A 23,467-nucleotide genomic window follows, 5' to 3' on the forward strand; every position below is an offset into this window, starting at 1 on the left:
AGAAATAACAAATAATAAAAGGAGAGTAGAAAAAATAAAATTTTAACAGTGAGCAATGTTTACACAATACAAGCTGTGAAGTAGAGGTTATATAGACAATTATAAAAACACACTGGGTAATACAGGATGTCATGTTATCTCATTCAAGTTTACTAGTTGGATTAAGTCTTATACATTTTCAGCTTTCTAATATTGTTCAGAATGAACCCAGGGGCAGTTTTGCACATTATTTTTGGCACAAGCTGAAACATTCCTGCATTATTTCTGGCTTTAGCAGACATTATATCAAGCATTATTTTTGGCACAAGCTGACACATTTGTGCATTATTTCTGGCTTTAGCAGACATTTTCATGCATTATTTCTGGCTTTAGCAGACATTTTCATGCATTAATTCTGGCACTGCAGACACCTTCGTGCATTATTTCCAGCACTGCATTATTTCCAGCTTTAGCAGACATTATTGTGCATTATTTCTGGCTTTAGCAGACATTTTTGTGCATTATTTCTGGCTTTAGCAGACATTTTCATGCATTATTTCCGGCTTTAGCAGACATTTTCATGCATTAATTCTGGCATAAGCAGGCACCTCTGTGGTAAAATCATTGATGTCCCTAATGCTAAATGAATAGGTTCCTAAAAAAGACGAATTAATGTTTCATTCCATTAAAGTGCTCCGGTTTTTTTAAATATTGATTCCATGCTTTACGTATTCAAACGGTTCACTGAAACTTTTATTTCACCCTGAATTTCTTGCAATTTTTGATCTTCAAAAGTCTCTGCATCTTTTAATTGTAAACAAACTTGTGAATTTAAAATACAGCTGTAAACGTTTTGACTTGTTTTTGTTAAATGTCAACCCTTGTCTCAAAAATTTCTTTGCCCTCGATCTTTGCATGACAAAATGAAAACGAAATATGGCAAAGAAATTACTTAAAATGTTATAATTTAACTTGCAAGAAACACACTTTGAAGTATTCTTTGGTTGCAAAGAAAATCATAGAATGTATACATTGTACAAAATGTATAAATTGGCAGGAATAATCATTTTTGTGCATATCTCAGGAATGAGGTGGCAAAACCGTCTTTTAATGCAAATTTTTAGTTAAACAAAAAGTACAAAATAAAGAACTTTGTCCTGAAAATATACATGTTTCTTAAAAACTGACAATATTTTGGGTGCCTGATTTTTAGTGTATGTGCTGTAAATCACTGATTAATATGTGCAAAAACATGTCTAATTTTAACATATAACATTAAAAAAAAAGAAGAAATACACGAGTACACTACCATATAATTAAGTTTTCTATAAAATGCACAAATTTACCCAACATGAATTAAAATATATCACATTTCAATAATGGATAATCACCCAGGATCATAACAAAAATAACTGCAGATCTTTTACAAAAATTATAAGTTTTAAGAAAAAAAAATTTTACATTCTAATATTTCTCAAAATAATTTTCTGAGAAAAAAAGAAAATTTACAACAAACTTTTATGTTGCAATGTCTTTATCGATTTGTACCCCTGTTGCAAGTTTTAAAATCGGAAACTATACTATTAGATGATAATTCGTATAATATGCAAAAAGCTTAGCTTCACTTTGAAAGTATTTCCTACATTTTAAAATTGTTTGTCATACACTCATAAAATGTATGTTTTTCCTTTTTCTCACAATTCACTGCTCATGTGATAATAGACCTATCAAATCTGGTTAACATTTTGGTATATAATTTACATAACTTGATCCACTAAAGTGGTACTACCAATATTGCCATTCATTTCCCTGCTTGATGTGTTTAAAGGCCCATTATGTCCCAGTAACAATTTTTTTTCTTTCTTTAAAAAGAGTAAACATGAGTTTTATAATGTCTACATAACAGTTTTTACAGCATGTTAGATGTTGATCATCTTAAAGGGACTCCACTGAGGAATTTTGACAAGCCAGGACTGGAAATATTTTTGCGAGGTTTTTTGGTACCAATAGATGTAGGTCTGGACCAGTTATTTGTGTGCACATTTTCAGCTTATTCCCTCTCTCTCTCTTTCCAGAATGATCATTTTACAATATAAAAGGACCCAAAAATGAATAGTATTGCAACGCTTTTCGCTTAAAATCAACTAAGAATTGTACAAAAATCGATTTCCAATTCACATCTGAGTATAATTCTTTGTCATCAATTGCAGATTTGTCCATTTTAAGTGTTTCACTTGATATTTGTTAGATTTTGAAATTTTATGTTTTTAGGTATTTGGACCTCAGTGGAGTTCCTTTAAGAAATTCAACTTGTGTTGTTGTTTTTTTAAACTAACTAGTATTCTTATCATTTCTTATATTTGTCTAAGTAAATCATTCTGTAACTTATTGTTTTTATGCAATGAACCTTAAACTTACAAATCAAAATGCTGTTAGGTGTCACTCTAGCGTTTGAGGTAGTACAACATTGAACAGAATTTACACAGCATTTAGGATAAAAACAGTACTACTTTTCAGAAGAGCTTCCAGAAAATATTTTGAACCCTGGGGCAAAAAAACCTATTTATACAGGGTGGTGAAATTTACAATATGAGTGACTTTATCACAACTGCAAAAATCTGTGATTTATTTCACATCTAAGAAAAACATGATATAAATATCCCTTGAAAATTTAAACATAATGCCCAGAAAGACAAAAATATATATGTATCGTATACGAAATTTGCTATTGTGCAAAAGACTGAAAAATACAAGATTTAAAAACTTAACTTTTTTGAATTTGTTTTATTTTTTGTGTGTGAATAACTATCATTGTCAAAACAGTTAAAGTTTAAGCATAATGCAAGCAATACACTGACTTATTTGTGTGCATATATTTGGTCACCTAATTTATTGATTTATGAAATTTCCTCAATTTACACTTGCAAAATGTTGCCAAGAAATTCCAAAACTGATTTTGAGAATATGTTCCATTTACAAATTAATGAAATTCCTTCAATTTTCACAAAAAAAATCCCAAAAGTAGTTTCTACGAACATTTCATACAAATATTGATCTCTTTTTTTTTCCCCTAAATAAATGTTTAAAAATTCATCAAAGTGACACTGACTGACACGTCTTGGATATTCTATAAAATTCTGCAATAAATCAGGCAAATGTTTTACACTACAATAAATCTTCAACCTCAAGTTCATATTTTCAATACAAATAAAGGCCAGATAAATTGATACACAAAATGTTTTCCTTTTCTTTTCCTGCAAACCAATTAGAAGCTTCTTTTTTTAAAATTTAAAGAACTTTTTTTTTATCAATTATGACAATATTGCTATAGAAAAATCAATGCTTCACAACATTTATGATCCAGAACAGAGCCCCTAAAAACTGGTAGAAAGACTAATAAAAATATTTTTAACATTAGACCTTGTTTTATATCCATTAAACAACTTCTCATCTTGCAGCTTACACAAAAAATAAGCACAACTTCTACTCTCTCCGTATATTCGTCTCAAGGCAGTGATCATTACTGGTATATATACAACCCGGTATATACACATCAGTTTTTTTCGACTGATTCAAATTTCCGCGAGTGCTGTTATATAGTTATAAATATTCTATGGATTATTTTTTCTTAGTATAGTCTATCACTATATTCAGAGTTTAGATATGGTTATAGCACAAGATAAATGCCTATGAAGACTTCACACCGAGTTGCTTGCGGACATTTTCATACACGACGTAGCTGATGCTAACAGCTGGAGCGACTTTGAGGAAATTTGGAGCGAGACCGCGGTAAAAACCTTTAAAGCCTTCTTGAGTGTAGATCTGTTTGAACATGGAGCTCATGGTGTGTGTGGATTTTGCTGAAAAACAGAGAAGAAAAAAATCCTGTAACAATTAGTTAAGTCTAAGCTCTAGAATTTATAGTGTTAGAGGTAGTTTAGTCTAAGCTCTAGCCTTTATAGTTTCAGAGAAGATGTTTTTTTAAATATTTTACTATATCCATATAAGGAAAACTTATGACCCCAAAGGTCAGGGCCAATTCTGACCCCCAAGGCTTTTGTTTTTATATGCTTGGTAGAGGACCATTAGATGATGTTTCATGCCCAAATTAATTAAAATCATATCCTAACTGCCACTACACTACCCTTCGCTACGTAGCCAAGAGTATTGGAGAGAAAACGATGATCTGATTTTAATATGATTGTTTCATGCAAAATATCTAAGCTTTAACCATTATGGCTTCAGAGGTGATTTTAAAAGAATTTTCTATATAAGTAAAAGTTCAAAGAGAGTTGTGGCCAGACGGACGCCAGAGAGTGAGTGATGACTATTACTCACCTTCAGCTAATTGTGCTCTGGTGAGCTATAAACAAAGATTTTGTTCTTAAACTAAATAAGAATGACTGAGAAAATAAACATTTTTTTACAAAGGTAAGCTACAAACACTTAATTGATAATTATAATCTTACCGTCTGCCTGCAGTTTTGTTCTAACAAGGGCGAGGGGATAACTACACAGTTGACCACACGTGGAGCTGGTCGTACCACATGCCAACAATACCATCACTCCAGGATCTTGGTCCTTATATTTTCTCATGTATAACTTTTTTAATGTCTAAATTCAAAAAAAATAAAGAAAGAAAGAATTTCTTGCAAGAATCCTGCCAAATCTTAGAGTAACAAACAAAACTTTTTTATCATTCCAAATGATTTTTTCTTCCAGTGTGATTTCAAGTACAGAGATACACACAGTTTATACAGAATTTACTTTACTTTGATTGTATAGGAAGCTTGTAGCTTTACACACACTTTCAAATCTGTTCCTGGAACCTAGCAGTACCTAGCATTTAGTGTAAAGTTTCATGTTCAAGGATTGCAAAGTAAACCCCACCATTTACACTATGAGGCATTCTTTGCATTTCAAGGCACAAAATATGTATACAGAACAAAATTTGCATATTCAATGCATATTCAAGGCGAATTTTCGCTTATAAATAACATATATATTACACATTCATACCACAATATATAAATGAAAGGACCTAAACTATTTTTTTCATCTTTTTTTATTATTTACATATATACAGTGCATTTTTCCAGGTTTAGCATTTGAAGAAAACCACAGATGTTCTTCAAGTACTATTTCAGTCACAAGCAGGCATCTCCAAGTAGAACCACTTTACTTCCATATACAAGTTGGATAGCTTCTTTACTTAAAGGTATCCATGGCAATATTCAAATGTAAAGCAATAATTATATTCACTTTCTAGTTAGAATCAATAAGTAGTAAAATAGGAAAAAGCACAAATACATAATATACCTCATATATACACAGATCTATTCCAGCGTAAGGTATTATACCAATAATATTTGGTACATAACCCTTAAAAAATACACCTGGACCCTCGTTTTTCCAGAGTTTCATGGCACAGTCTATCACGCCACTATACTGGCCGGTTTTGCGTATTGCTAGACGTGTTTTCAATACCTGAAATACAAAACATAAAATTAACATTATATCCTAACCCTTCAAATGTTTAAATCTCACACGCAGGTCCATGCAGTCTGACAAGGCACTATACTGTTGACTAAAAAAAATTAAAATTTTTATCTCAATATCACCAATTTTTTTTTATTTGCTTTGTTTTACATCGCACCAAATATATGGCAACTTCCAAGCTTTAAAGGTGGAGAAGACCTCAGGTGCCCTTCCGTTATTTCAGGCACAAACAGGTTCCTAAGAAGAACCATTTACATTCTGTTAACTAGCTGGATTGTTTCCTCACATAAAATAATCCAATGTCTCTGGCAGAATTTAAACCTACAGCGGTGAGGAGCAAAGTGGTTTTAAATCAATGACCGTAACCAATCTGCCATCAACGCCCTTGCCCAGCTTTGGAAAGGATGGTTTTGCAAGTTCATTTCGATTTCAGAAATTCAGCTGGATAAGATTTAACTTATTCAAATCAATTATGAAACAAGTTCTTTTATATTATATTGATCACTTCCAATCCTTCTTCCTGGAAATTACTGATATCATATCATATAAGTAAACATGGTTATGACCCAGGTTGAGACCAATGACTACTGAGTTGAGAGGCAGTCACCTTGATTACTATTCCATTGCTCCCAATCAGAAGTGTGTATGATGTATAATGTTTAATACAAAAATTCTTTTCACTCAATAATGTCCATCATAATATAAAAGATAGTGAATACAGTTCCATGTTATATGTAAAAAATATTTCAATTATCATTATATAAGTTTCTATTCTTGCCTAATAATTTTTGGCGTGTAGCCACGTGAACTATTGTGACAAGACATCATAAAGTTCATTATCTTACTCAAAACAACTTGAAAAAAATCATGGTGGCTATCTTTAAGGTATAATAAATAAAAGACTAATTCACAAAAAAACAAAACAAAAAAAAAACAACAAAAAAACCCCCATTGAAATAAGCCACAAAAAGTTCAAACGTAGTTAAAGATAGCATCAAGATTAAATTAATTTCATTTCTTACCTCCATGGGGTATATACATGTTTGAGAAAATGCCCCTGCAGATGAACCAGCTGCAAATCTTTCTAAAGGTCCTATCTCCTTATTTTCTGATTTAAATATAGTCTTAAACTGAAAAACAACAACAATATTCATCTCAAATTTAATGTATTTCGAGTAATTTTATTTTGTTTTCATACCGCACAAACACAGCATAGGTCATATGTTGAATTTCCAGCATAACTGGTGGAGGAAGACTGCATTTATCTCCAGTATATTATTTCAAGCATGATCTGGCACCTGAGTAGAACCACCAACCCTCTGTAAGCTAGCTGGAAAGCTTCCTCACATGAAAGAATCTGAAGTCTCTAACGGGATTCAAACCCACAAAGGCGAGGGGCAAAAGATTTGAACCACTCAGCCACAGAGGCAACTAAACTTTATAATGAATAGTTTACCAGTAGTCTAATTTACTAGCATCATGGTTTAACCCAAAACCAGTTGTATACGGGTATGATTATTATCAAAACTCATACAAAACATATGCAAAGCATTTTTCTAGCTAATTATGTAAGTGAGAGAAAACATTCAGTCACTGCTATACAGATGTCACCAGGTGAGAAAATTGTGCAGCCTGACTGGGACTCTAACCCGGAACACTCAGAATACCATTCAACGGCTATTTCCAACCCCTAAATAGTGCTGTAACACTGAGAAAGGATTCTTTAGTTCAGTGGTCCACAGGATGTTCACAGTTGTGTTAGAAACACAATCTGATATTACATATATCAGATAATAAAATGTTCTAAAACAAAATAATGTTCATTCTAAATCACTTAGAATTTTTACAAATTTTTTTAGCTATATTTTATAATAATATATAAATGATACATTTCAATATATGAAATATTTATGGAAAAACTGCCCACTGTAAGTTCTAGATTTACGACTGTTGTATGGAAAAAGTAATATTTATTTCCGTTACCTGTTCATATGCCATAAACTTTATGGCTGATTCAGGAGCTATTTTTATCACATTGATGCCATTTCCACGCCAAAGTGACTTCACACCGCCCTCTTTTAACATATGTCGAAAACCATCACCTATAGTTAGTTTATTTTTCTTCTCTATTTTTGACCCGTGTACCTACAAAGGAGAAGAAAAAATTTCATATATACCTTGAATTCATCTACATAAATATGACAAAGTGTTTGTATTAAGCAGTTTGTTCAACTACTACTAGGTTACTGCCGTTCTCTCTACGTAACCAAAAGTATGTATCCCTCCTTTTTCAACTAAGAAACATACATGAAGCTGATTTCATGGAATATTTCAAACAAAAGCCGACCCCTGTGCAGTACAACAGAAATTATGTAATCTAATCAAATTCACAAGTTCTTGTGACACAGTTTGAACCCATTGCAAGCAGACAGCAAGAAATTTAAAGAACAAGCAATCATCATAGTATTGCAAGCAATCCATAAGTCCCCTACCAGTTAGAACCCCAGCAACATTCTGATGGGCCATTGGCCATTCAATTTTACCAGTGAATGAATGACATGAATGAACTTAAATCTTTTGAGTTCTAAGTTTGTCTTTATCACAGTAATGTGTTCGGTTTCCCTGCCTAGTAAGAAAATAATGTTTATACAACCTTGTCATATTATTACGATGTGGGATTTTAAAGTAAATCCTATAAGGAATGAAGAAGTTGGAGTGAAAAATACCAATTTCCCGAAACAAATCTAAGTTCAAGGGGGACATAATTCTGGAAATAGTCTTGCTAGAGTATTTAACCTTCTCAAAAATGTTGAGTGATAATAAGAAACATATCTATGAAGTTTGAAGTAGATACATTAGGAAATAAAGAAGTTATTTAAACAAGAGGGCCATGATGGCCCTGAAGTCGCTCACCTGTATATAGGCCCCCGGAGCGGGGCCAGTTTAAATCCCAGGGCTTTTATTTGAACAAACTTGGTAGACACCCATTAGAAGATGTTTCATGCTAAACATCTAAGGTCTAGCTGGTCAAGTTTTTTCTTTACACATATAGTTAAAAACAATGACACACCTGGGGCAGGGCCAGTTTTGACCCAAGGGCTTTTATTTGAACAATCTTTGTAGACACTTACTAGAAAATGTTTCATGCTTAATATCTAAACTCTAGCTATTCGGGTTTTTTCAAAGAAGATTTTTAAGTTTTTGCTATACACATATATGGAAAATTAATGTCCCCCGGGGCGGGGCCAATTTCGACCCCAGGGCTTTTATTTGAACAAACTTTGTAGACACTCACTAGAAGATGCTTCATGCTTAATTTCTAAACTCTAGCTATTTGAGTTTTTTCAAAGAAGATTTTTAAGTTTTTGCTATATACACATATAAGGAAAATAAATGACCCCCGAGGCGGGGCCAATTTTGACCCCAGGGCTTTTATAAGAACAAACTTGGTAGACACTCACTAGAAGATGTTTCATGCTTAGTATCTAAACTCTAGCTATTTGTTTTTTTTTTCAAGGAAGATTTTTAAAGTTTTTGCTATACACATATAAGGAAAATCAATGACCCCCTGGGGCGGGGCCAATTTTGACTCCAGGGCTTTTATTTGAACAAACTTGGTAGACACCCATTAGAGGATGTTTCATGGTAAATATCTTAGCTCTAGCTCTTTGGGTTCTTTAAAAGAAGATTTTTTAAGTTTTTACTATATGCATATAGGGAAAATCAATGACCCCCTGGGGCGGGGCCAATTTTGACCCCAGGGCTTTTATTTGAACAAACTTGGTAGACACTCACTAGAAGATGTTTCATGCCAAATATCTAAGCTCTAGCTTTTTGGGTTTTTTAGAAGAAGATATTTAAAGTTTTTTCTTTTGGTTGCCATAGCAACCAGAGTTCTGCATGGAATTAAATTCTTTGAACAATTTTCAAAGGTGACCACCAAAGGAACATTCCTGTGAAGTTTGGATGAAATTGGCTTAGTGGTTTATGAGAAGATGTCATTTAAAGTAAAAGTTTACGGACGCCGGACGGACGCCGGACGGACGACGGACGAAAAGCGATCACAAAAGCTCACCCTGTCACTTTGTGACAGGTGAGCTAAAAAGACAACATTTTTTTTTCATAAAAATTCTAAGTTCAAGGGAGGTTATACTGACAATTTTTGTGCTAGAGTTGTAAACCTTGTCACATATGATGTGGTTGATGACCAGAAACTTATATTTAAAGTTTGAAGTAAACACCTTAAGAAATAAAGAACTTATAGTGAAAAAGCTGAAAATTTTAAATCAGAAATCTTGAAATTCAGGCTATTTGTTGCCATAGCAACCAGAATTTTCAACATAGGAAGATAAGAAAAAGATGTGCATAATCTCCAGACTGCTATCTACCCATATTTTAAAGTTTCATAAAAATATTTTCAGTACTTTTAAAGTTATCACTGGATCCAGTTTATGTGTTAAATTTGCCATATTTTCAGACTATTTGTTGCCATAGCAACCAGAATTTTCAACATAGGATGAAAAAAAAAAAGACGTGCATAAACTCCATACTGCCATCTATCCATATATCAAGTTTCATAAAAATATTTTCAGTACTTTTTGCATAATCGCGGGATCCAGTTTTGTGGCAGACGGACTGACAGACAGACTGATGGACGGTAAACCTAAAGTCCCCTCCGGTTAAACCGGTAGGGGACTAACAAAGGGAGATTATAACTAACATAACAATACACGGTAAGTTTCATCATTTACCTGGAACAATATCTTCAATCTGTCTAACGGAGCCGTACATGTACGTGAAACAGCACCAGCTGCTCCACCAGACACTAGGTGGCGCCACCACATTCCCGTCTTCATCTCAGTCTCTGTGAAATCATCCGGAACTATTGCATTTTCACCAATATCAATTATCTACATAAAAGACAAACACAAATTTATCATTAATATTTCTTTTTATTGTTACAGTCTTATATAATATATATGTGAAGGTGCAGGGAGTGTTGAATAAGAATGGTTTTTCCATTAGATCATATACATATTTATGTTTGCATTTTTGAAAAAGAAAATTAAAATACAAAGAAAATGATTTTTTTTGCATAAAAAACGAAGCAGCAATTAATTTTATGTACCTTTCTGTTTTTTTATTCATAAATGATTTATACAGCTGAGAGGAAGACATCCTTTCAGTTTATACAGAATTTATTTCGGCTTAATAGTGTAGGAAGCTTTATGCTTATGAACTCACTCTTAAATTTATTCCTGAAAATAACCAGTACTGAACAATGTGTTTAAATCTTTTGCTTAAGGATATAACGGCTTGCCGCTGATGGGGTTTGAATCCAAGCAGCTAGGCATCCTTAGATTACTTGTCTGAGGCATTTACCACTCAAATATATATAACCTTTTTAAAACCAGACTGCTAGACAATTGGATTACTATGCCATCACTACAGCATTCACTGTACAGTCTGATCAGACTCAATATTGCTGGCTGGTTAGTTTTGTTATTTCTTAAATTACATGTACAAATGAACAGCTCCGCATTCAAAGCAGTGCAAGTCCATTATACAAAACCTGGCAGGGCAAGTCCTCCATTACACAAAATTTTGCAGGGCAAGTCCATTTCACAAATATTTGCAGGGCAAAGCCTTTATAAAAATTTTGCAGGGCAAGTCAATTACATAAATTTTTGCAAGTCAAGTCAGTTACAGAAATTTTTGCAGGTCAGATTTGTTACATAAATTTTGCAGGGCAAGTCTCATATATAAATTTTGCAAGGCAAACCTGTTACACAAAAATTTACAAAGCAAATCAGTTACATAATTTTTTGCAGGGCAAGTCCTCCATTACAGAACATTTTGCAGGGCAAGTCCATTACACAAAATTTTGCAGGGCAAGTCAATTACACACATTTTTCAGGGCATGTTTGTTACATAAATACTACAGGGCAAATCTGTTACATTAATTTTGCAGGTCAAGTTTATTACATTAATTTTGCAGGGCAATTCAATCACACAATTTTTAGCAGGGCAAGTCAGCTTTATAAATTTTGCAGGGCAAGTCAGTTACATAAATCAAGCAGGGCAAAAGTTTAAGCAATAGAAAAACTTAAGTACCTTCAGGCAAAATTTCAGCAAACATATTTCATGCATTAACTCAAAGTAGGCAACAGGCAAAAGCTAAATCCATAGAAATGAAAACAAGAGGGCCATGATGTCACCTTTATTGCTCACCTGAGTAACAACTACAATAACATTTATCTTTAAGCTTATTGGAAGCATGATAAAATTAAAAATAATGTCAAAGTCATTTAGGCGTCAAGGTCATATTTGAACAACTTCACATGATGAGCAGTCTAAAATATTGTTCAAGTATGAACCAAATTTGTATATTAATAACAAAGTTATGGTGATTTTAGCAAAGTTAAATGATTTGGCCTTGAAAGTCTAGCACATATGAAGCTGAAGGTCATTCAACATTATAACTTTATTGAGTAAATATGACCTATTTAAAGGTTTATTTTGAGAGCTTTCATGTCACAGTTTTAATATAATACATCAATAAATATCAATGTTAAAGCTGACTTTATCAACATTCAAGGAACAGACTTTGAAGGTCAAGGCCATTCATGAGTGAAGGTTCAATTTCTTACAGTATCTACAATATCATGTCAATTACTTCAGTCAAGTTAAAATTGTGGTTATTGCCAATTTTATGATATTTCAACAATTTGACTTTAAAGCTCAATGTCACACCTATTTCTCACCAGTGTTTTTTTTTAATAATACCCATGACATGTTTCATAAATCACCTAAAAGATACACTTGTCTTGTTTGAAAAAATTTTGGAATTCTGGACGGACACCAGACAACCAGCAACTTTTTTTAGCTCACTTGAGCCACTATGTGCTCAGGAGAGCCTTAAAGTAATTCTGGTTTGAATTCAAACATTATTTCTTACATCAAACTTTTATATGATCTCTTCTAGCTAACACACTTAACGCAAAACATAAAGCTGTCAAAAGTACTAGAATTTTTTAAAGCATAACACAAAAATTCTTGCCTTGTAGACCTAACAACAACCATTCAACACTTCTAACCTTTCGCCTATACTTCTGATAGCAAAATAAAAATCCAAAGCTTGCAGAAATAGATTAGTGAGTCATGATGGTTAGCTGTCAAAAAAAATATGATCTAATGACCCAGTTTCTGATGTCCTGAAAATGAAACTTTGCTAGAACTCGATCAGACAAACTTTTGATGAAATATTTGAAATGGAGGATGCTTAAATAAGTTGCTGATGAAAGATGCTTAAATAAGTTACTGATGTAGGATGCTTAAATAAATTACTGATAAAGGATGCTTAAATAATTTAATGATAAAGGATGCTTAAATAAGTTACTGATTGAGGCTGCTTAAATAAGTTACTGATGGAGAATGCTTAAACAAGTAATTGATGGAGGATGCTTAAATAAATACCTGATGGAGGATGCTAAAATAAGTAACTGATGGAGGATGCTTAAATAAGTTACTGATGGAGGAGCCTTAAATAATTTACTGATGGAGAATGCTTTAATAAAATACTGATGGAAAATGCTTTAATAAGTTACTGATGGAGGATGCTTAAATAAGATACTGATGGAGGATGCTTAAATAATTTACTGATGGAGGATGCTTAAATAATTTACTGATGGAGAATGCTTAAATAAGCTACTGATGGAGGATGCTTTAACAAGTTACTGATGGAGGATGCTTAAATAAGTAACTGATGCAGAATGCTTGAATAAGTAACTGATGAAGGCTGCTAAAATAAGTAACTGATGGAGAATGCTTAAATAAGTAACTGATGGAGGCTGCTTAAATAAGCTACTGATGGAGGATGCTTTAACAAGTTACTGATGGAGGATGGTTAAAAAAGTTACTGATGAAGGATGCTTAAATAAGTAACTGATGGAGGATGGTTAAATAAGTAACTGATGGAAGATGCTTAAATAAGTTACTGATGGAGAATGCTTAAATAAGCTACTGATGGAGGATGCTTTAACAAGTTACTGATGGAGGATGCTTAAAAAAGTTACTGATGAAGGATGCTTAAATAAGTAACTGATGGAGAATGCTTAAATAAGTAACTGATGGAGGATGCTTAAATAAGTAACTGATGGAGGATGCTTAAATAAGTTACTGACGGAGAATGCTTAAATAAGCTACTGATGGAGGATGCTTTAACAAGTTACTGATGGAGGATGCTTAAAAAAGTTACTGATGAAGGATGCTTAAATAAATTACTGATGGAGAATGCTTAAATAAGTAACTGATGGAGAATGCTTAAATAAGCTACTGATGGAGGATGCTTTAACAAGTTACTGATGGAGGATGCTTAAAAAAGTTACTGACGGAGAATGCTTAAATAAGCTACTGATGGAGGATGCTTTAACAAGTTACTGATGGAGGATGCTTAAAAAAGTTACTGATGAAGGATGCTTAAATAAGTCACTGATGGAGAATGCTTAAATAAGTTACTGACGGAGGATGCATTAATAAATTACTGATGGAGGATGCTCAAATAAGTAACTGATGGAGGATGCTTAAATAAGTTACTGATGGAGAATGCTTAAATAAGCTATTGATGGAGGATGCTTTAACAAGTTACTGATGGAGGATGCTTAAATAAGTAACTGATGGAGAATGCTTAAATAAGTAACTGATGGAGGATGCATTAATAAATTACTGATGGAGGATGCTTAAATAAGTAACTGATGGAGGATGCTTAAATAAGTTACTGATAGAAGATGCTCAAATAGGATACTTATGGAAGATGCTTTAATAAGTTGATGGAATATGCTTTAATAAGTTGATGGAAGATCCTTTAATAAGTTGATAGAAGATGCTTTAATAAGTTGATGGAAGATCCTTTAATAAGTTGATGGAAGATGCTTTAATAAGTTGATGGAAGATACTTTAATAAGTTGATGGAAGATGCTTTAATAAGTTGATGGAAGATGCTTTAATAAGTTGATGGAAGATCCTTTAATAAGTTGATGGAAGATGCTTTAATAAGTTGATGGAAGATGCTTTAATAAGTTGATGGAAGATCCTTTAATAAGTTGATGGAAGATACTTTAATAAGTTGATGGAAGATCCTTTAATAAGTTGATCTAAGATCCTTTAATAAGTTGATGGAAGATGCTAAAATAAGTTACTGTTGGCGGATGCTTAAATAAGCTGCCGACGGAATATGCTTATATAATTGTGATGAACAAAGTTTAATTTAGTTTCTGATACATCATCACTTTTAATCAAGATTATAAATAAGGCATTAAGTAATGTTACTGGTGCTTGCAGACCTAAAATACACATTCTGAACATGCAACTGCGTAGACCCATCAACCATCAGTAAGCCAGAAAATTGATCATTATATAATGAAAGAACTGAACACCATTTGCAGAATTCGATAATAATTTGATTGGGTTTTACATCGCACCAACACAGAATATGGCTACTTTCCAGCTTTACTGGGGGAGGAAGACTTCTGGTACCCTTCCATGCATTATTTCAGGCCAAAAATGGGATAGCTTCCTCACATGAAAGAATCCAAAATTCCTGTCAGGATTCAAGCCCACAGCGATGAGGTCGATACATAGTAACAAGGGACAAGAAATCAAAAGTCAGCAACTGTAACTGCCAGGTGTCAGATTCAGTTTAATATCATTCAATATAAAGGTAATATTTTTCACATAATAGTTATATTAAACCATAACTAAGCTATATACATACTGTAGAGTGTCTCCAGTAATGGAGAATATCATGAAGGTTGTTGCTAGGTGACAATATCAGAAAATCTCTCCACTCCCCATAGTCTATCGCTAACGTGCCATCTGTGTCCATTCTACAGTAACAAATTCATTTTAAACATACGTCTTTAAAATTATCTACTATGCTAATAAGTTCATTTTTAAACTCCAAAATTACCTGAAAAGCAACAAATTTGTTCACCTAGTTTTGAACTACTTTCAAAGACTCTACTAAATCAAGTAGACTTCATAGGAAGTAATATTTTGTTATAGAATTGTTATCGAACATTGTTTGGGTATATTCTGGGAACAATTAAGTTTACTCTATATTTTGTAAAAATACTCGGTAGTTAAAGCAACATTTAACCTGACAATGGTGTGATAAAATATCATGTCCTCACCTTTTCAGGAGGTTTTCAGCTTCGGCACTGGACACATTGACACCCATATTCTCAAAGGATGCTTTGATCTCACTGGCATCAATAACACCTGAAATAAAAATCATTGTTTATTCATGAATAAAAACACACAAACAAAATGGTTTTGATAACACCTGGTATGGGTTATATCCCCTTCAACATGTTTATAAGCCACCTGGCTTTGTTTGGTAAATTTTGTTTGCATTCCTTAATTGGCTGGTACTAATACATGTATATCCCCATCTAAGTGTACCAGCCCCCTTATCAACAAAATGTAATCTAAGTATTGCTAGCTGATTGGGTTCAAACCCCATCAGGCGCAAGCCATTCTTTCCTTGAGCAAGAAACTATAGTTTGCCCTTACAAAATGAATCAAAAGTCCTTGGTTTGATTCCAAACTTATTAGTGGCAAAAGGGAAGAAACAATTCAATTTGCTTGGGGCTGCTTTAAATTGAAATTGTTGAAATTGACACTTTTAGTCATACAGCTACAATTGCTTTCCAGCTTAACTGATGGAATACACCCCTCCTGTGCCTCTCCTTGCACTATTTCAGGCAATGCCAACCTGTAAAGTTTCAGATCAAAAAAGAATCCACAGTCTAATTTGGTAAATGAACCAAATTGGGTAAATGGATCAGTGGCTAAATGAACCAAATTTGGTAAATGAACCAAATTGGGTAAATGAACCAAGTTGGGTAAATGTACCAAATTGTGTAAATAAACCAAATTGGGTAAATGAACCAAGTTAGGCAATGAACCAAATTGGGTAAATGAACCAAATTGGGTAATTAACCTAACTGGTTAAATGAATTAAATTGGGTAAATGTACCAAATTGTGTAAATAAACCAAATTGGGTAAATGAACCAAATTAGGCAATGAACCAAATTGGGTAAATGAACCAAATTGGGTAAATGAACTAAATTGATTAAATGAACCAAATTGGGTAATTAACCAAACTGGTTAAATGAATTATATTGGGTAAATGTACCAAATTGTGTAAATAAACCAAATTTGGTAAATGAACCAAATTAGGCAATGAACCAAATTGTGTAAATAAACCAAATTGGGTAAATGAACCAAATTAGGCAATGAACCAAATTGGGTAAATGAACCAAATTGGGTAAATGAACCAAATTCAGCAACCTAGCCAATAAAGACCACTAAATGATAATAAAGTTTACCATCTTGATTGGTGTCCAGCTTCTTGAAGTAGAGTTTGAGTTTTTTCTCGTGTTCTGTGACGTACTTGAGAAACTCGTCAAATGACATCTTCCCGTCTTTATCCTCGTCATGTTTCATCAATTGCTGAAACAAAACAATTGGCATTATTAGCACTGTCTTTTAAAATACAAAATTAATAGGAAATAGTATATTAAAGTAACAGTGAGGAACAGCCTGTCAGAAACTGGGAATGGTTTTTAAAATTTATTTAAATAACTACCAGATATCTCTACTCTCTAAAATATAATTGAAATACTGAAATACTATTCTATTCACAAATCATAAGCTTCTCTAGAAATATCCTTCATTATACATTTGTAGTTATTCTTTTCTTTCATTATCATTTTGATAAAAAAATAAATACTTTCTTTTAACAATCAAAGAACGCAAGAAACATTCAAGTAAAGAACAATTTATTAAAGTCTCTACAAATTTTATTTCACATAAATGGTATGTCTATCGATTGTACTTTAAATTTGGCAGAAGTTTTGCTCATTATCAATTTCATTGAGTACTAAAATATGCAGACTGGCCAAAACTCTATAACAGAGGGTAAGGGCTTGTGTCTTTATTGATGTAAGAGTTCTGAAACAAACTTTTAAATAATCTTGTTCAGTCAGAAGGACTAGTCTAGCATTATAGTGCATGTACTCAAGATTTAAGTACTGATGTAAGTTCTTAAAGAAACTTCACCCTAAAAACACAAAATTTGATTTTTTTTAAATAAATCAGCTGGGACACTTAAGACAGAAAAATATGCAAAAGATAATTAAGAAATATACTCCAAAAAATATTTAAAATCAAATAGTATTTTTGTGCAAATGTTTGCTCAATTTGAGTGAAAAGTGCTTAAGGCTTTTAAATTTTGTTTTAATTTTTTCCAATAAGAATAATAATTCTGCACAAACCAAGTGAGCGACTGATCTGAAATTTAACACACATTTCTGGTTTAGACCTTCATCAAACTGAACATTAATCTCGAAAATTTTTATATCAAGTCCTGTAATGTCAATAAACCTTTTTAATCTTAAATTTACACCTAAAAAAATATTTTTAAAAAGAAAACTCTTGCAATAGACTTTTATTCAAACAATTTACTAATATTTAAACTACAAATAAAAACAACATCAACCACAACAATATTAATTGCATCATTCACGTCAAAACACAGGAATTTATTTTCATTTCCCAGGTTAAATAACTCTTGTAGGGAAAAGAAATAAACAACCATTGTTGGCAGGGTTTAAAATTTAAACATGGCCAAATAAGGAAATAAAAATAGGGAAAACATTTTGTTTGGTAAAAAGTGTAATAAATAAAAAGTTCCGTGTCGGATATAAAAATTTCTAAATTTAAAAGTTTGGGGTTCTTAAAATAAATACACTTGGTAATTAAAGAAATACAAAATAACATATAAACACACATAAAACTTTTACCTCTTATAAGCTAAAACTTTTATTTCTTTTTTTAAGACCATCTCTGCATAACATGCTTTTAGGCCTATTATTTTTTGGTATGGTGTATTCAATATAAATACAGTTACGAAACCTTAATTGTAAGGAAAGCTCAAAACCTATTTGAACCAAAATCCCAATACTGCTTCCAAAGGTGATGTAACCATTACTTGTGCCATTCATTTCTGTATATAACCCAGAAATAGGTAGCAGTTAATGTTTATTCTTCAGTATTTCTGATTCTGTCCTCTTGTTATCTGCGTAATGAATTAAGACAATTTTCTTTTAGCACGAAATTTACCTCTGACTGAATTTTGTTTTTTGTTTTAGTGTCTGTTACCTCCGAAATAAGTGACATAAATCAGTCAGTGTAACAAAACATATCCTGTTACTGTACAAAAAACTGCCAGATAGCTTCCTAATTCACAGTGAAGATAAATACAGGTGTAACAACTGTATGATTTATTGTAAGATGCGTAGTAAACTAGTTTCATGGAAAATTTTAAACAATAAGTGACGCATTGATTAAAGGCTGGTTTATTTTGTATGAAATGATTTTATCTTGATCACTGAATATTGAATCCAAGATAAATATTTGATGTTAGTATTAATATGACATTTCATTCATGCTTGATGTAATTTTTATCAGCAAGGAAGAAATTTCAATGGTCACTGACATATTATTGCCAGACTGTCATCTAGGGAGAACACGTTCTCGTTTTATGGTCAACTTGATTGAATTGACCAGAATATAATAGTGTTATGGCCTAATGGAGCTTTTAGATTTGTGCTGCAAGGCTATTTTAGTGATCTGTGTCACATGACTTGATATGATATTGGCGAGGGTTAAATGGCTTTGATATCCCAGATCAATACTCAACATGCTACAATACCATCATCAATATTGAATACATCGCCAATTGACATTTTGTAAATGTTAAAACTAAATATTATAACCTAGATTTTTTGTCTCAGAGGTAATAGTACAAACAGGGATTTTTCTCCATACTTTTGCTACTGAAACTATACAATGCCTGTTAATCTAACTCTGAATATTTTTTTTGTGTCCATGACTAATTTTCCAGCCATTCATGAATTAGATCTCAATTGTCTCAGAGACGCACTAAGATCCTTTTTCCGCAACAATGCTTTCCCTGACAATGTTTTTCCCAGACAATGTTTTTCCTAGCCTTTAACAATGGTTTTCCTAGCCACAAGAAAATGTTTTTCCAAGACAATGTATTCCTACCAAATTTTTTCCCCAGACAATGATTTCTCTAGATAATGTTTTCCTAGACAATCTTTTTCCCCCCAGACAATGCTTAACCAATTGTTTTTACCCAGAAAATTTTCAAGTTTATTCAAAACAACATAAGGAGAATTGTTACATACTTATTAGCCTATTGTTACATTTTAAAACTATAAAAAATGTCACAAAGTTTACTTTCTTTATATTAAAAGAGAACACATCATGTCCCAAAAATTAATTTAAAGAATTATCTTTAAACCTGTGACCCAATGAGATAGGTTTTATCAAGCCATATATCAAAATTTTTGTCAACACTCCAACATAAAATGATATCATACATCTACAACCATTAAGTATAATCAAATATGACTTTCCACCCACAAAGGTCATCTGATATTTAAGTACATATAAATAAATTTCTTAGCTTTTCTCGCAATCAATTCGTATTGCCAAAACATATTGAATATGTCTTTACAAATTTTGTAATATCAAAATAACAAAAAGCGAAATTCAAATGAGATGCTAATCTGTTGGTAAAGATTAACTTTTCAGATATTGTATGTAATGGTAAATATAGGATATCAAAATACAATCGTAATACTCATTCAACCTGTTCAAAACAGATAAAACACAAACAATTGGCTACCATGAGTAATCTTGTTTATATTATATTGTATTACATTCTCTTTTACTAAACCAAAAAACTTAAATTTTAATGTACAGGAACTGTCATTACCGGGACTCTGCTTCAAAAACTTCACTTAACAAAATGTGTCCATTGGGCATGGATCCCCTACAATTCTCCTGTTTTGTCTTTTCTATTTAATTATGGACAAGAGTGGGCTAGTTATTTAATAAATTTTTCAAGCTTTACCTGGTGGAGCAAAACCCTCGGTTTTGCCCTTTTGTACATTATTTTTCAGGCACAAAACAGCTCCCAAGTAGAACCACAGACAATCCTTAACATTTTCACTCACATTCAGAAAGGTTATATAGGGCCTAAATTAATGGAATTCAACAACTTTAATCGAAGCACACCAGTATGAACTACACTGCTTTTCATATTCCACATATTTCTTCATATATGTTCAACCCAAATGAGAGCGTCAATCTTTGCAAATGAAACATTACAGAAGTGGTTGATTTAAAGTAGGTTAAACAATATAATTATTCAAGCGCAGAAAAAAACCATTTAGTCAAACAGATAAATCAAGTTGTGTGTTTTCAACAATGAAATGAGCAAAGAAATTCAAAGTCCATTACCAGGCCCAAATTTTAAATGTAGTAGATTAAAAAATACTACAAGTTTCACGTTTTTAAAAAAAATGCCCCTGCAGCATTCCCGCTTCCCGACTCTCATTTAATACCCCGTTTATCAAAGGGTACCTCTGATTTATTATAGCACAACTGAAGATACTATTTAATTTTTTTTTTCCCACCATAAAATTTAAAAGTTTATGAAAAAATTTTATATTTTTCCCCCCAAAAACTTAAAAAACCTTTTTCGTAAAACCCTTGACTTACAACATTTGGCGTTGATTTCTTTACACATCTTTTCAAATTTTTAATGTTCACCTAAAAGAAGTAATTTCCCTTTCATTAAAGTCTGTTGCACCCTTTTTTACCAAAAAATAATTTTCACCTTAAAGGCCGTAACTGGTTAAAATCCTATAAAATTTTTGGGACTTATCCCCATACTCACTAAAGTTTATAAATTTAAATCATGCTTAACAAATAAACCAATATTACACTAAAAACAGTCAATATTACTGGTTCAGACCACAACAATTATAGTGTAAAATACCCTCCTTTAACATAATAAATTTTCTGAAAACCCCAAACCACAATTTCATTTAAATATTGACTAATAGCAATTCAAATCTCCAGAGGCTTAAAAGCAAAAATACCATAGCTTTGATGAAAAAAGAAAAAAACAATCTTTTAAACGAAAGCAGCTCATGAAATTTTTAAACCCTTCATTTTGAAGTAAAGACATGCAATTTCACCCCTTAATTATGTGCAGAAAAACTAATTCTAGAACCATTTAAACCAATGTTATGTTATGTTTAACTTAAATTCAAATGCAACAACACTAAAATTCTTGCATAAAACTGTGCATGCAGAACTGATAGATCAATTCAAGGTACCACGCGCCAGTAACTTCATTATCCACACAAACTGTCAAATGACAGACTAGTATGTGGTAAAGCATGGCAAAATGATTTCTTTATACGAAATACAGATAATGCAACTTCAGATTTAGATGTACACTTTTATGCAAGAATAGCCCTATCACTGCGGGTTTGGGCATTAAATGTGTCCTTGTGCTCCTGCGGATGTTAATGCACGAAAAAAATTTACATTAACCCTCTATTATAATACACAGTGAGTACGCCCACATATGACATGTAGCACATAATCATAGTTAATATGTAGCACATAATCATAGTTAATTCACTCAAATATACTCAAACCAAAACAACATTCTGTTATTTCAAACATAATCAAATGACCATAGGAATGCATTCAATATTGACACATCTCCACATTAAAAATCACTTTTTTAATTATATACCTCAAAACCTTATTCTTTAATTTCAACTGAAAAACTTTTTAAAATTCACATTGGATGAGGTTTCCATATGAAATTAGTTATGCAACCATTAGTACATGTATTATCCATATTCCATGGCTTGCAAAGAGTATTGTTCCTATTTGTCCACCTTTCCTTAACTTAAAATTAGCTTTGCTTAAAAAAGGAGATTCAAAAGTTTACAAGTTCCAAGTTTTAAACAGTGACTGTTCCAAGCAAAAAGAAATTAGTTTTTTTCTACATGCATTTATTTTTCATGTCGAAGGTATTTTATGAATGTAAGATGATAATCACATTTTTGATTTCAGTGAAGGAAATATCTTTTTTTTCCCCCTCATATTAAATTTTTGAACTTTTGAAAATTGTTATAACCTGAAAATAAAATCCATGATTTTTAGAGTCATGAAAATTTTAATTTAAAAGTATATTTTCTGTGTAAATATAATCGTTTTAAATATCACAGTTCACACGGCATTCTGTATATTGACTAATAATTGAACTTGTTAAAATATCATTCTCAAAGTAAAATCAAAATAAAAACAGACTCAAAATAAAAACAGACTGAATATCAAATAAAAACAGACACACAAAACAAGCTGGAAATGGAGAAAACCTAAAGTAATCAAGTAAGCAAGCTTTTATGCTCAGAAGTGCAGGAAAAGCACTCTAAAACAAAGTACAATGATAAATAAACTAAAGCAAGGTTAATTAATAAAGCAGGTCAGATTAAAGCTATGAAAGCAAAGCCATTGTGCTAAAAGCAAAAATTAATTGCGGTAATAATAGTGGTAAATATGAGTGCAAAAAGCAATTAACAGAGTAAGTAACACTGATTAGATAAATGCAATAAGCAATTTAATATGTTTGTACTGTGATTCTTAAAATCTTGTGAGCTCACAAAGCCAATACATCTTTGAATTCTAGTAAGGTATTTGATTTCTTATAAAAATCTAAATCTTCACTAAACTGGTTTAATTCCTTGAAATTCTTTTTACTACCAGTCTAAGTCCTTGTACAGGTGTGACCAGTTAGAAAGCATTGGTCTCCCTTGGTACAGGGCTGGGAACTATTTCTCTTGGTCATAACTGGTTTAATTGCCTTCTCTTTTACTGAGCTCTCCAATACTTTCCCTAATAGCATTAGAGTAAATATGGTAACAGAGCTGAAATTTATGCCTTTCAATTTCAGTTAAAAGGTCTGTCTCTATTTCCACCTTTTCCTTTTCAAGGACATTTATGAAACCCCCCCCCCCCCCACCCTTG

The 23,467-nt window shown here is 32.2% G+C and overlaps 1 protein-coding gene across 5 annotated transcripts in view; it reads right to left on the minus strand.

Moving 5' to 3' along the window:
- Positions 1 to 1,159: 1,159 nt before the first annotated feature.
- LOC132730072 (calcium-binding mitochondrial carrier protein SCaMC-2-like) overlaps positions 1,160 to 23,467 on the minus strand; it is a 29,742-nt gene continuing 7,434 nt past the window's right edge. For all 5 annotated transcript variants that reach the window (XM_060715923.1, XM_060715922.1, XM_060715925.1 and 2 more), the window contains 9 exons: positions 16,870 to 16,993; positions 15,669 to 15,756; positions 15,251 to 15,362; positions 10,230 to 10,388; positions 7,462 to 7,623; positions 6,501 to 6,608; positions 5,299 to 5,466; positions 4,449 to 4,593; positions 1,160 to 3,839 (listed from right to left, as the gene is read on the minus strand). In XM_060715923.1, the coding sequence (XP_060571906.1) occupies positions 3,667 to 3,839; positions 4,449 to 4,593; positions 5,299 to 5,466; positions 6,501 to 6,608; positions 7,462 to 7,623; positions 10,230 to 10,388; positions 15,251 to 15,362; positions 15,669 to 15,756; positions 16,870 to 16,993 (1,239 nt within the window). In that variant the 3' untranslated portion in view covers positions 1,160 to 3,666. The remainder of the gene's footprint in view (positions 3,840 to 4,448; positions 4,594 to 5,298; positions 5,467 to 6,500; positions 6,609 to 7,461; positions 7,624 to 10,229; positions 10,389 to 15,250; positions 15,363 to 15,668; positions 15,757 to 16,869; positions 16,994 to 23,467) is intronic.

Source organism: Ruditapes philippinarum, unplaced genomic scaffold (genome assembly GCF_026571515.1).
Source record: "Ruditapes philippinarum isolate M1 unplaced genomic scaffold, ASM2657151v2 ctg3869_1_1_1_1, whole genome shotgun sequence".
NCBI classification, from domain to species: Eukaryota; Metazoa; Mollusca; class Bivalvia; order Venerida; family Veneridae; genus Ruditapes; species Ruditapes philippinarum.